The sequence below is a fragment of the Pteropus alecto genome, unplaced genomic scaffold, assembly GCF_000325575.1.
Source record: "Pteropus alecto unplaced genomic scaffold, ASM32557v1 scaffold79, whole genome shotgun sequence".
NCBI classification, from domain to species: Eukaryota; Metazoa; Chordata; class Mammalia; order Chiroptera; family Pteropodidae; genus Pteropus; species Pteropus alecto.
The window spans coordinates 19,332,483-19,347,494 of NW_006494612.1; the positions used below are offsets into that span (position 1 = coordinate 19,332,483).

The following is a 15,012-nucleotide window of genomic DNA, read 5'->3' on the forward strand; positions in this document are numbered from 1 at the left end:
GCACATGAATTATCTACCAGGTATATTCAATAAGTATTCTTACATGTCCTATGACAAAAAAAAAAATAAAAAACAGGTACTTCTTCATTTTCTCTACTGTAGCTATTTTCTCATGGACTGAGATTTTTTTTTTTATTATTGTGAGAGAATTTTGGACTTATTAATTGTTATCTATGTTAAGAAAAATCCCCAGATCTTGTTATATAATGCCATCTCTCCTGAGGGCAGTAAGTCATTTCGAGGAACGTGAGCTGAAAATAATGATCATTGTATATCATTATTCTAGTGGAACAAAGTCACTGTCTTAATGGTAAACAAAATGAGATGTGAATATATGTGGATGTGATCATAAGCTCTGAATATCAAGTAAGGCAAGAAGAATCGGTTTGAAATTCAAAAGAATCTTCCTGTTATCTTTGTCAAATACCACTCCTGAAGATATTGCGGGGGAATTTTATGCACTAAAGTATTAGCCCATATTTTACAATAGAGAATTAATAAGCAATTATATTTGTAGCTGGAAGTGTTTTTCTAAACAGTATTCATTCACATATTGACTCACAATTTATAAAATATTTTGCGAATACGATTTTAAAATAATCTCGTTAAAACATAACAAAAGCTTAATTCTACAAGATTATAGTGGCACCTATAAATATTCTAAGAAACTTAGAATAATCAGTGTATGTTACCAAATTAAGGATTTTGTACTATTATTGTAATGTGATTAACTTATCCTCATATGATGTACTGGATTTAAACCATTTCTCCTCTGAATGGTAGAGAGAATTTCTCTACACAATGACTTACACATCTGTGAAGAGACGAGCATAAAAGTGGTATACTATAGAAGTTGTAGTCTCTCTCTTTTTGTTTCCCTTCAATTTTGCCCCTTGCTGCAAAAGACTTTTTGTTTTGCAAAAATGGCACAGATAATAGAGCTAGCCTGACTGTAAGATTTCAGATGCACTGTTTTGTTTCTCTTTTGGCAAACGTGGCTCAATATAAGGCATGAGCAAATGTAATTGAAAGAGAAGACAGAGCAGAATATAAATAGATGCTTCCTATAAAGATGTCTCTGTGCATCTGTAACATGAAGTAACATTTAAAACACCTAAATATAGAAAAAAAGAGAAATTTGATACTACTTAAAAAACCTTCTCTGACATGCCTCATAAATAAACAAACTTTTGTTTTCCCAATAATATGTAAAATAGTTTATTCCTTAAAAAAAAAAAAAAGACCTAGAGTTTGCTAATATGAGTCATGGGCACAGTTAAGCATTTCCTTCGTGCATATTACCATAATATACAGGCATACCTGCTTCTCAGTCAAGACTCTTCAATGAAAATCTGCCTCTGTGTGCAGAGATACCCATAGCTCCCACCTAAATAATAATGAGAGTCTTTTGAGTTATAATTTTCTATTTAATAAATTTTGAATTCTCGCTACCGAATTTCCTTGTGAGCCTGTTTCCTCATAACAAGCTTTTGCTACAACAACAACAAAATGTGAACCTTACATATTTGTACAGAAAACAACAAATTAGAGTAGATACATAAGATGTGTTGTACTACAAAGGCTTTCCAACATGGACCTGGATTCCTCTAGAGTGCTAGCTGCAGATTTCTTATTCTGCTTTGGTCCCGTCTTCAGTGCCAGTAACAAGTTTTTTTCTGGCTGAAATCTAATTACTAGTGGGGCTGGCAGGATTTCATCTTGTATCTACACTGCAGTTCTAGAAAAACATTTTTTTTTAATCACCTTGCATTTGAGAGAAGAAGCAATTTAAAAGAAAACAGATTCTGGGAGAGAGGTAGTATGAAAAACATATAAGCATTGCCCCGATGGATTTCATTAATTCCTCCCAAATACTCACTGATGAAATTTTTTGCCTTAGGTGTGCAGAAGGCTATTTTGGACAACCTTCTGTACCTGGAGGATCATGTCAGCCATGCCAATGCAATGACAACCTTGACTTCTCCATCCCTGGCAGCTGTGACAGCTTGTCTGGCTCCTGTCTGATATGTAAGCCAGGTACAACAGGCCGGTACTGTGAGCTCTGTGCTGATGGATATTTTGGAGACGCAGTTGATGCAAAGAACTGTCAGCGTAAGTTCTGAACTATTGATGCCCCTGACACAATTGATGCATTGCACCTCAGAGTAGCAGATGAGGGATTGGAGAGTAGGAAATTATCTGTAATACATGTATGAGAGATGCACAGCGCATACACAGAATCTGCATATTCTAAAAACTTTGTTTTTACTGATAGAGTAAATCCTTTGAAAATTGCTGCATTGTTGAATTACCATTGTTTTTTCCTATGATACACATATTTCTGTTTACATGTGGAATGAAGATTTTGAAATAAACTTATGTCCATAGTAAGAATGAAGAATTTGGAAATTAGGCAAGGCCTATTTATTGTTTATCTCAATTCTAATAATTTTCTTGAAATAAATTTATCTGCCTATATTATTTCATTAGTGACTGTCAGTATACGTTAGTCTGTATTGTTTTTATATGTGAACTTTACGTTCTTGCATTTCATCATGGGTGTAAAATTCTGCCAATATTTTTACACACTGGCATTTGTAATTGTTGAGTGATTAACCTTGGCCTTGGGACTATTCATAAAGCACTATTCCTGTTATCCTTCTATAAAATTTGCTATTGTAGGGCTTCGTTCATATTAGTCAGTACATTCCTCCCCTCAATTCCCCCTCCTTAGCTATATTATAGTGCTGCATGGAAGTTAAAAATGCTTTATATTAGTGGTAATATAATATGCAAGGGAGATCTTGTACTGGAGAGTCAAATGGAATGTTAGTCCATGTTAGACCTGGAGTGTTTCACACTGCCATCATCAGCTTCATCTGCTGTCATAAACATTAGGCAAAACAAGTTATGATATCAGCACAGCAGTTTACTTCTGCCAGTTGCATTATGTAAGAAGGAACTCTTCTAGTAACTTAGCTGGGTCACAGGAACTATAGATATCGCTAGAAATATAGTGTCTGTGATTGTCTCTGCTGTAAACACCAAAGACCTGGTAGGACACTCATTTCAATAAGAAAGGTGTCTTTCTCCTCATAGATTTGTAAGGTGAGTGCCAGTTTTTTGTCATTTAAAGATGTCAATTTGTTGAATCAAAAGCAAATCGCTCAAACCATTGAAATCTATTAATATCACCTGTAAATTGATGATTTTTTTTTTAAAGAAAATTCTCAACAGGCTCAGGGTGGGCTTTTCAACACTGTGTTTAATGGCATCTGTGTAAAATCATAGGAAGCTTAAGAAATTCTCCCATTCAGACACATTATTCAACATCTGCACTTTCTAGCTATGTAACCCTAGATAAGACATTTGACCTCATAGAGACTCAGTTTCATCATTTACATAAAGGGTCATAATTTTCTGTGGGGATTAAAGGATCTAGCACATAGAGAGTATCCAGTGAGCTGCCTGGGCCCGAGGTGTTCACACATGGTGGCTCCTTGGTTAGTAGTACTTCTGGTAGTCCTATCTGTAGTTCGCTAATTTTAGGGCTATGTTAATCATTTAATGACCTTGTTTTTCTATTTTTCAATGACCTGCTCCATAAATTTGAGGAGGTTCGTCCACTTATTTTTATTGTGGTAAACTGGGGTTCTGTGGCATGAAGCCTTAAGAGCACATAGAAGACTGTGGTATGAAAACACTTTTGAACCATCACCAATTTTTATGCCACTCGCCATGAGGAATGAACATGATTATGGTTTTTAATGCTCCTTGGCATGTAATTAAGATTGAAAATACAAGAAACTCATTTATTATCTATTTTGATAATTTCTTATAGATATAATAGCTCTTCTATGCATAGGTGGTAAACCCTCAAGAGTAGAAAACTTATGATAAACTGTAATTTTAGTTACATCTAGATTTGTTCATGAAAAGTACACCACAACAAAGAAATATGTTTTGGTTTTTAAAAAGTGTCATATATTTCATGTAAAAATGCCACTTAAAAACTTTGCATTGCTTTTGTTGTTTTTAGGATAACACCAATTATCATTAATTAAGAATGACATTAAAATATCATACACTTTAAAAATGCCACTTAAAAAATCTATATTGCTTTTGTTATTTTTAAGATGGCATTAATTTATGATAAATTTAATCTTGTACTCCTCTCTCTAAGGAAAAAATGGCTTCTAAATCTTGAATTATTTGAGATTTTAAAAATGTATGTATAATATACATAAGAAACTTACATAAAGAAATTAAAAGTATATACAGTAATTCTAGAGTATATACAATAATTCTTACAGTTACATATTTATTTATTTATTTATTTATTTAACCTTGAGATCATTTTTTTGAGCTTAACACAAAACAGGCACATAGTGAATAATCATTAAATTTAAAAAAAATTAATATTACTTGATTAATAGTAGTATTAATGTTATGTCATGGGTGATATTAATTTTGATAATTTCTCAAAATTATTTTAGCTCTAGAATCAATATGCTGTACTTAAAATGGGATTATAATATTTTAAATTTCACCCCAATTTATCTATATAGAAGTGAAGTAGCTGTAGGAGTGATGGAAAGAACATTTCACTTAGAGTCAGGTTACTGAGGTTCTGGACTCAGCTATACCACTTATGAATCGTGGCCTTGTATAAGTTATGGCTTCTCTGAATCTCAGTGTCTTCATTCTCGAGGTTGGAATAACAATTATAACATTAATAGCTCAATAGTATATAACGTGCCAGGTGCTGTGCTAAAGCTTTACGTGAATTCATCTTACAATTTGTAGAATTGTCGTAGGCTCAAATGACAGAATGCCTAACAGATCATCTAGCAAGTCAGAAAACACTGTGTTCTACAAGTTGTCAATTTTACCATATTAGGTATATTATTATTTAATAAGCATATTAAGACTATTAGGAAGTTTTTCCCGGGCACAGATCTCTCTTCTCTTTGCAGCTTGTCGCTGTAATGCCAATGGCTCCTTGTCTGAGATTTGCCACGCCAGGACAGGACAGTGTGAATGCAGACCCAATGTGCAGGGCCCGCGATGTGATGAATGCAAGGTAAGGAGTAGGAGCTGACCAATGAATTACTTCGTCCTTGAAAATTTTCATTAACTTTCAATGACATGCACCTTAGTATACTGAGAGAAGGGTTCAGGATCATCTAACTGTACATGTAAAATCACTATGATCATTGCAATGGCTTCCCAAAACAGAACAAAATTTTCTGTATGCTAGCATTCGACCTTCATTTCCTTGGCAGTAAATTTATGTAGTATTTACTATACTTCAGATGTTTGTGAAACAAATAATATGCAAATTTAATCCCAGACTGTGGAGAGTAAAATAATCTTTCCTTTGCCTTTATGTTTTTGGCAGAATAATAATAATACTCTTTGTTCTAGGTCCACTGGAAAGTTAGTTCCAGTGAGCACTCTACTTAAAAGATTTCAACCGAGAAGCTAAACAAGCTAGTTTTTAGATACATCATTTTGCTAAAGTGAAACAATAATCAAAATCTGTTGCTGTCTGTTCTTGAACAAATTGCCCTGCCTTCAGCATGGCAAGACCTTGAGACCCCTCCATGAGAGTGGATGAATTTGGACTACCTCTGTCACGTAGTAAATATTATTTTGGGTGCTAAACTGTTAAGTCGAAGCAAGCATTTCTCAGATGTCATCAAACTGGCCTTTCTGTAGGAAGTCTGAAAATATCGTCTGCTTCTGTCTCCTCAATAACATCATATGCTCTTTTTTTGTTTTTTTGTTTTTTTGTTTTTTTTTCTGTTGGCTTCTAAAGGCCACTATGTGGTGGGACCCAGAGAAACGATTCTGTGTATTATGTGACTGCAATCCCGTTGGCTCTGTGTCACTGCAGTGTGATATTACGGGAAGATGTGTCTGTAAATCAGGCTTCTTAGGGAAACAGTGCAACCTTAGCAGGCAGGCGCACCGACAGGAGGAGCAGCCACGGAGAGTGCGTCCGGTGCTGGGGTCTCCCCAGAGGTGGGGTTCCAGCAGCTCCAGCGGGTGCCCTCGGGGAGCATATCGGCCTGCCACTCCGGTAATCCCAGAGGCGCTGCATGGCTTCTGCCTCTGCATGTTGTGTTCCGTGTGTTGCGGCTGACCATCCCCGATGCCGATTTACCACATCATGGGTGCTGAGTGTGCAAACTGCAAATGCAAAATCTAGACATTTCTTGATTGAAGTCTTGCCTTTCAAAAATAACTGTCCATATGTTTTCAAAAGTGTATTCAATTTCATCAGTTGATAAAAGTTCCCACTAATCATGGACATAGAGAAAACAAAGAAAAAATTATGCATAGGAACCTGTACTCTTATAAGTAGAAGGAACCTCAGGCATCATTTGGAGCAAACTCACTTCTATGAATGAACATATGAAGAGAAATCTAGCAAAAAAGTGACCTTCCCAAGAAAATTCAGCCCATTGACCTGATATTTAATCGTAATTAATGATTGTGTTACGTTTCCACATAATTTTGCTCTAGGATCAACGGGCACAAGAAAAACATTTTTGTACACTGTAAATGTACAACATACACAAAGTAAGGAAGCATGTTTTCTACCACAAAAATTTGTTTCCTCTTCTCAAGGCAAAACAAAACAAATGCTAGAAGAGAGAGAAGAAGGGAAGAGGGAAGAGTAACAGGAGACAAGACCTGCCAGTGTATAATTAGAGCCTGTGGGAGAGTCGAGGGCACAGAATAGAAGAGAGAGTGAGAATGAAATAAAAGGTTAAGGGGGAAAAAAGCAGGTTCTATTTCTTGCCTCCTTATCGACATTTTAAGAAAACTGGTTCTCATTTCAGATGGCCTCAAGTCAGATTCCAGCCTCACCACTTCCGAGCTATGAAACAGTTCCTTAAATCTTTCTGTAATTCAGCTTCTTCGTCTCTAGTAGGACCCACTTCATAGGGTTTACATCTGTTTGGATTTTCCAAGAGGCAAAAGGCAAAAGATTTAACAGGAAAAATGCCTATGAAGGATGAAGCGGGAAAGAGCATAGTATGCAGGGAGACTTCTGCTGCAGTGCAGGTCTGACTATGTGAAAGCGAGAGAGAAGGAAAGATCGGGTAGAAAAGCCACATTTAGGCATTCTGCCAAAATCTCAAATTCTTGACCAGGCCAATGGGAAATGCCCAAGGAAAACTGGCCCATTAGAGGAATTCTGATTTGAATAGAAAGGTTCTAGTACTTTACTGTAATCAGTCATTGACTAGAAGAAGCATGACCAGGCCTGAGCTCCTCCAGTGGATCCAAAAGAATGGAAGCTGGAGATTGTCAGTCAGTCACACCCCTATTGCAGGAAGGTCTGCTGAGGTCCCTCAATGCCTGTTTCAGGGTGAGAACAGTGCATTAGGCATGGATATGGAGAGTTCTTCATAAATGTTAGGTATTATTAATACTATTGTTATTAAATGAAGAAATCTTTAAAAGAGATTATATTTCTTAAAAAGAAATCTATACACAAAGTAAAAGAAAGGGACAATAACTGATCACAATTTCTCCAAAATATAAATTTAACAGAAAGTCAACCCTCATTTATTCACCCTTTCTACACACTTTATAGCACTGGTGTGCTGTATTTCCTCTGAGGCAGTGTGTGTGAGTTAAGAGCACAGACTCTGAAGGCAGGCTGGTTGATCTGGAATCCTGACTCTATAATTGCCTAGCTGGTGTCCTTCGGCAAATTACTTGACTTTCTGTACCTTGGTTTCACTCCTGTGTGAAAAGGTGATAATATTTATCTCCCAGGATTGTTTTGAGGATTAAATGAATTGATATTTGTAAAGAGCTTTAGAACCGCGTTTGGCACACAGTAAGCACAACATGTAATTCTAGTTGTTATTATTGCAAATGAGAATAATTCATGGGAGTTTAACAAACTTCCCACTGAAACTGGACAGGCACTCTCTCCCATATTTGTTTTACCTCATTAATTTTGATTAATGACTATGGATTTTGCTCCTTAAATTTGTTTATTTCAAAAGATTTCCCTGGTTTCTCAAATAAATTTTGAACAACAGATTTCTTAAAAATTTCATCACTGAAATTTAGTAGTATTTGTTTTGGTATAACTTATCCTTTAAAACTACATAATTTAAATATTTTAAAAGTATGGTAGAGACTTTTCTTATATTTCTTTACATGATCAACTTTGGAATTTTTTTAATGATAACAATAATTTGAAAGTTTATTTACTATTTTATTGATTTATCAATTAAGGATATATATGCATGTATGTCTATATATGCTAAGTAAAGAAAAATTTAGGAAATAAAGATGAAATACAGTATTATTTCTACAATTCATTTTTCTAAATCAAGAATATTTAGGAAATAAAAACGAATGCAAAATACTACTATGATTCAGATGTTTTTAAAATTTTTTTCTGTTTTTCTTTATGTATACATGTTTGTGTGCATTTGAGTGGTATGTGTGTCATTATAGGTACGTAATTAGAATCAGAGTGTATATATAATTTTATATTCTGCATTTTGAAATTTTACTTAATGCTGTATCATAAGCATATTCATATCATTAAAACTGCTTTAAACAGGATTTTAATAATTGCATATCATTTCATAGCATGAATGTATCATAATTTCATTTATTCAAATTTTCTCTAACATTGAACATTCAAATGCTTCTACAGTTACTATGATAAATAACATCATAATGGGCATGCTTGTACTTTAACCATTTCTCCAATTTCTGATTATTTCTCTAAGCCATGTATTTAGAATTTTACACTTTATTGTTTTTTTACAAATAAAATATTGTTTTCATTTTTCCTTATATAATTGAATTCAATTTCCATATCATGTATGAGGTAATTACTTAGAACTGATGCACACTTTCTTTAGTAACATAGAGAAATCTGAATTAGAACTAGAAATAAAAATAAAGTCATCAATAAAAGATTGAAATGATTATCAAGCTCATTTAACTCAATTTACCTTTTGAAAACAAAGCTATTCTTAGCTATGGTTATTTTAAAAGACTGATTTTGAGTATGATTTTGTTTTCTAGAATTTTTTTAAATGCCGTTAACAATAATGGCAAAATATATAATGTGGCATATTCATTTCTCTTTGGTTGGCTCATATTAAATAGCAAGATTTATTTTTACCAAGAAGTAACTATTAACTCTAATTTTCCAAAAGAGGAATTATTTTTACAAAAAAGTAATTACTGAGACTATTTTTCTAGATTAAGATATCATAATAATATGACATATTTACATTTTAAAAAGACAACCCTGACGTACTTTAAGTAGGATATGTACTTTCTATTTTTCTAGTAGGAGTGATTTTTAATTCGTCAACATTTTCTAACATTAACTCTAGGTCTGATAACATGTATTTCAAGAAAGTCAGCCAAAGCTACTAATGAAAAGTTGTCCATAGAAAGTTACTTGTTATAAATAGATAAGAGAGAAAAATGCATATTAATAACTAATCAGAGAATAAAAGTTTTCTTCTCTTTACCTAATCTTTGCCATGTGTTTTCATAAATCAGTTTTGATTGTTAGGATGAAACCCAAGAAACTAGATGTTTATCAAACCAATTATGTTGTCAGTGTAGGCATAACCTATAAATTATATTTATAATGTGAATTTTATAGTGACGATTAGAAATACTTACATGAAAAAAGATAGATCAAATATTAGAGGAAAAAAACTGTTTTAACTTTAGGCTTTTGGTCAATAATATTGAAAGCATTTTCACCAAATAGGAGTTCATAAGATCTGAAAGTAATCAATTCAGATTATTAGAAATTAAGCAATAAAATTTCCTATTAAAATAAAAATACCAACCACAGTGCAATTAAAGAAGTATAAAGAAAGGCTAGTGAAAATATATCAGACTGAATGATAATACCCTAATTCTTCTACTTACCTTGATGCAATTTCCAATTGAACTGTTCTCTTTGGATATTATTTTTTAAATTCCATTAAATTAAATGATAACTCAGATGTTATAACACCAGTGAAGAAAGCTTGATAACCCTGAAGCTCCTCTTTTTCCACCCGATCTTTTAGTATTATACATCTTGTTCTATAGTGAATTAATGATTTAAATTTAATGTTCCTCTTTCCTTTGCTATGGCAGCCTGAAACCTTTGGTCTACAGTCAGCAAGAGGGTGTGTTCCCTGCAACTGCAATTCCTTTGGGTCTAAATCATTCGATTGTGAAGAGAGTGGTCAGTGTTGGTGCCAGCCTGGAGTAACAGGAAAGAAGTGTGACCACTGTGCCCATGGCTATTTCAACTTCCAAGAAGGAGGATGTACAGGTCTGTAATTAAGACTAAGCGCTACACATTCATCCTCCGATTTATTATCTTGGCATCGGAAACTGTTTGTCAGTGTTCCCAGACATTAAATAAAAGGCACTTGACCACAAATATATAATACAAAGTATTTAACCTAATAATAAATGTCTATTGATTTTAAATAAACAAAAGAAATACATTGCAATTTTAAATACTACCCTATAAATAACCGCACCTACAAGTACTCAGTACAAAAACATCTGCAGATCCCCATGAAGCCCTGTCTCTCCCTGTCTGTGACCTCCATTCAGCCAGTCACTCAAAGGGTACTGCAGCTTGAAAGTTAAATGTTCAGTTTTTCTGATGCCAATGTTGTCTTACTTTAAACTCTACTCCCAAGCTAATACTGTTCAATTTTTCTTTTTCCTATTGAAAAATTAGTACAAGGATTAGGGAAGTGAATCTATTTTTCTGATACAAAAAATATATTTGCTTCTACTTTAAAACAGATTGTCTCTAAATATTATTTTATGAGAAAATGCAGTCAGGGATTTCTAAAAACAGTGTTCTCATATGTCCAGCAAAAATCTTTCCACAATTGTGATATAGAAAATCCATTTAAAATTGTTGAAAATAAAGACTTAGCATTAACAGTAATTTATATGCCACTGATTTGGAATTGACCCTTATTCCAACAATAACTAGGTTGAATATTAACCTTTGCTTACTAAACTCACCAATTCAACATTGATGACATTCCTATACTCTCAGCATCATGATAAATACATGGTAAGATTTTAAGACTTTATTATTGACTATGATAGTGAATTTATGTGAGAAGTGTCAGGAATAATATTTGAAATTATTTAAAAAATGAATACCTTTTAGATATTTTTAATCACCTTTTATATACAATTGTGATCATAAATTAAGCCATTATAAATTATTCTGAATGCTACCATTGTAGATCCTCTAAGAATCTGCATGTGATTTCTAAGCCAATATCTGTATATACTAAAAAATTCTAAAGCTGCATTTTAAAACATTCTCTGTTCTTTAAATCTAAATCTCACTAATATTTTCACTTAATAGGAATTAATGAAATGGTACTACATATTTAAATATATCCACTACCAGAAATTATAAATGAGACCAAGACAATTACTTAAAATTTGAAATAACATTTTAAATGTTATTTAGAAATGTAGACTTAGAAATGTAGACTTAGTAGCATTAAATGAGAACAGAGAACAAACAGAAAATAGGCAGGATAACATTATATTTGACAGCATGACTTGCTCCAAAGAGCTTGGATTTGTATAGTGACTCCACCAGTAACTAGTTATGTGACCTTGACTGAGTAACCTGGTTTCCCCTCTCCTTCTGCAAAATTGATCTATTAAATGAAGAAAATAATAATATCTACCTCACTAGTTTTTTATAAGAATTAGTTGAGTTAATGGCTACAAAATAGAGGAATGCCTAGCATGTAAGTGCTATGTGTTTATTATTATTGCTATTATTATTATTACTATTATTGTTTTCATCATCATTTCCTTATTAGCATTATCAGTGTGGTAAACATTCTGTTTTGGCTGGGAAACCCTAGCTAATTACTCAAGTTTTCCTATTCAGTGTTATGATTCCATTGAAGAACTACATAGAGAATTTCTGTTTACAAGTAATAAATAATTTGAACTGTCCCAAGACATTGTTTAGCATATAAATTTAAACCTAATGTGAACTGTTTTTCTTCTTAATAAATGGTACATATAAAATAAATTCTTTGGCTTAAAATTAGCAGCAACAATAATAATAATGAAAACAATGGCTAACATTTATTTAGTGTTTACCCTCTGTCATGCATTGTTCACAGCTGGTATGAAATGCTGTGAGCAATGATAATTGTGATCCCTTAAAACATGAACTTAATCAAATATCCCAAATGTATTTCATTAAAAAGATTTAATCATCATATACTGATTAAGAGGTTTTCTTATAACATTAGTCTTCTATTTGAATTTGAGTATTTGGTTTTTCTTTTGCTTTCTCTTTCTTAGTATGAAATTCTGCACTAAAATATACTCAGTAGCTGGGTCAACTATAGCTAATAAGTGGCATACACTTCCTGTCTTGGATGGCTTTGAAGATCTTCTCAAATCTTATTTTTGCATTCTTGAGAAAGTGCATGAGTGGGGATGAATTTTCACTCTTTGCATATCACATCATAGTATAGAAAATGCAAAAATCTATTGAAAAGAAATAAGGTGGTAAATAAAACTCAAAAGTATATATATGTATATATACTATGTATGTATACTTTTGTATATATATACTTTTGTATACATTTACTTTTGTGTATATATACTTTTCTATAATTCAACTAGTTTTAAATATTTGAAAAATTGAAATATCTTGATGTATGTCAGGATATATTGAATTTAGGAAGCCTATTAAGCTTACTGGTTTTTATTGCAAATTAGAGTCATCAGCCAGAAGGAATTGTTAATCTATACAGCATAGAAGAATTAGTTATGAACTTAAATATAGAATCAAAAATTTAACTTTCATAGCATCTGTCTATAAGGTAATACAATTAACATGGTAATCTGATACACCAGTTCTTTCTTGCCTTAAGCTTAGTTGAAAATTTGAAAGTGCTTTACCTTTTGAAATTAGTAAGTGAATCACAACATATATGTTTAGATCAACTTTTCTGTGAAATACACCGTACTATGATATAAATATAAAAGATGAGTGAGTCAAATTTTCACTTTCAAAGATCTTTAACTCTAGTACAGAAAATAAAACAGCACAAATCACAATATAAAAGTCAATATTTTGTATCGAACTTTTACTTTTGTCTTTTTTTTTTTTTCTTTTCACTTTCACCTGTGAAGCTTGTGACTGTTCTCATCTGGGTAATAATTGTGACCCAAAGACTGGTCAATGCATTTGCCCTCCCAATACCATTGGAGAAACATGTTCTAAATGTGTACCTAATACCTGGGGCCACAGCATTATCTCTGGTTGTAAGGTGAGTGAATTGCCTCATTTCATCTGATAATATTTTTTAACTTTTTTTTTTTTTTAATTTTTGGTAGAGTTCTATATGTGAGCATTTCAAAATCCAATGTTATATTACAAAACAATATAGAACTATCACTATGGAGTGATTGAACATATTGATCTGTATCTTACATTTTACTCATGGGAGAGTTGATGAAGTAAGTGCACATTTATGCAGCTTCATCCATGATACCTACTAAAAAGGCGGGGAAAGACCAAAAAACCTTTAATAAAATGGAAATAGCTCTAGAGGCTCATGAATAATGAAATATATCTATAAAGTACAAGGAAATTAAGGACTAACTAAAGGAATTTGCCAAAAATCTATAGGAATTACCCTCAAATTGTGACTAGGATTCAGTTTCAAGAAAATAGTTTAGAGGATTCTGAAGAGTTATATTAACAACCTTTCTCTTAGAAAAATCTTCAAATTTTTCCATGTATGGACCATAGAAAATTTCATTACCCGACTCACATTTACAGAAATTTATCCAGCATCAGGGTGGAAGTAACTATTAAGTTTGAAGATTCATAGAGTTACATTTTTGGAAACAAAACAAAAATTTCTCAAGAGTTTCAAAATTTTAGATGAGTATGAACAATGCTATAAGTTTCTTTGACTGACTCTTCACGTTTTCAGCTTTGAATCCAAGCATCTACTCTGTTCCTGGACTCATGAATAAGCCGTAAGGAAACTTTCGAAGGTTCCATTCTACCTATAAAACCCTACAATGTAACCAAACTAATGAAATTGAAGCTGATGCCTAATGTTCAGGATATAAATCAGGATGAAAAATAGACCAAGTTTCTTTTTTAAAAAAGTGGTTGTATGTTTGATACCATTATCTTTACTGATGATTAAATAAACATTATGTTGTTCGAAGTTGATTGAAATTTTTTAATTACTTTGAACCACTCAAAAATCTAAATTTTTGAACAGACACTTCATCATTATGAACAATTACAAAAAAATTCACAGAGCTTTCACAAAGAATTATGAGCAGATATTCTACCGTTTTAAAAACTTGGATGACTATAATCTAAATCAACAGTGATATGAGGTTTATAGCTTTCCTTTCTTTGAATCATGGATAATTTCTCTGTACTGAGGTATGAGCACAAACACCATTTGAGTTTTTATTGAAGCAGAATACAAAGCCTGCCACCTTTCACTAACAGGGGAATAGTGCATCCTCTGTTGCTAAACAAACATAATACCTAATTATGATTTAAGTTTGATGTTGGCTATAGTGCTATTTAAGCATATGGTTAATGGTCTCGTTTATTCTTTACTATAATTTCCTGGATAAACTTCCTGATTTGGAAAGGTTCCAATGTCTATTTGTACTGTCAATTAGTCTTTAAGAATTAATGCTTTGGTTTTATACAATAAATTAGGTAGCAGACATTTCTTATTTTAGTTAAATGATAAGGATGTCTCACAAACATCTTTTAAATCTGTTATGTGATTATAGTTTCCATACAGAATTTTCTATTTCTGGTTATGGCCCATTTTGTTTGAGTCAAGAAAAAAAAATATTTAAGTAAGTCGCTGATCATTAATTTCAAATTTCATTCTACTCCTGATGTTCTCTAAGGGTGAGTTACTTGTGGTGACAACAGTG

At 32.7% G+C, this 15,012-nt stretch overlaps 1 protein-coding gene across 2 annotated transcripts in view; it reads left to right on the forward strand.

The window, feature by feature from the left end:
* Positions 1-15,012, forward strand: part of LAMA2 (laminin subunit alpha 2) — a 493,622-nt gene that overhangs the window by 309,217 nt on the left and 169,393 nt on the right. For both annotated transcript variants that reach the window (XM_006926157.1, XM_006926158.1), the window contains exons 19-22: positions 1,901-2,112; positions 4,977-5,083; positions 10,159-10,339; positions 13,219-13,355. In XM_006926157.1, coding sequence (XP_006926219.1) covers positions 1,901-2,112; positions 4,977-5,083; positions 10,159-10,339; positions 13,219-13,355 — 637 coding nt within the window. The remainder of the gene's footprint in view (positions 1-1,900; positions 2,113-4,976; positions 5,084-10,158; positions 10,340-13,218; positions 13,356-15,012) is intronic.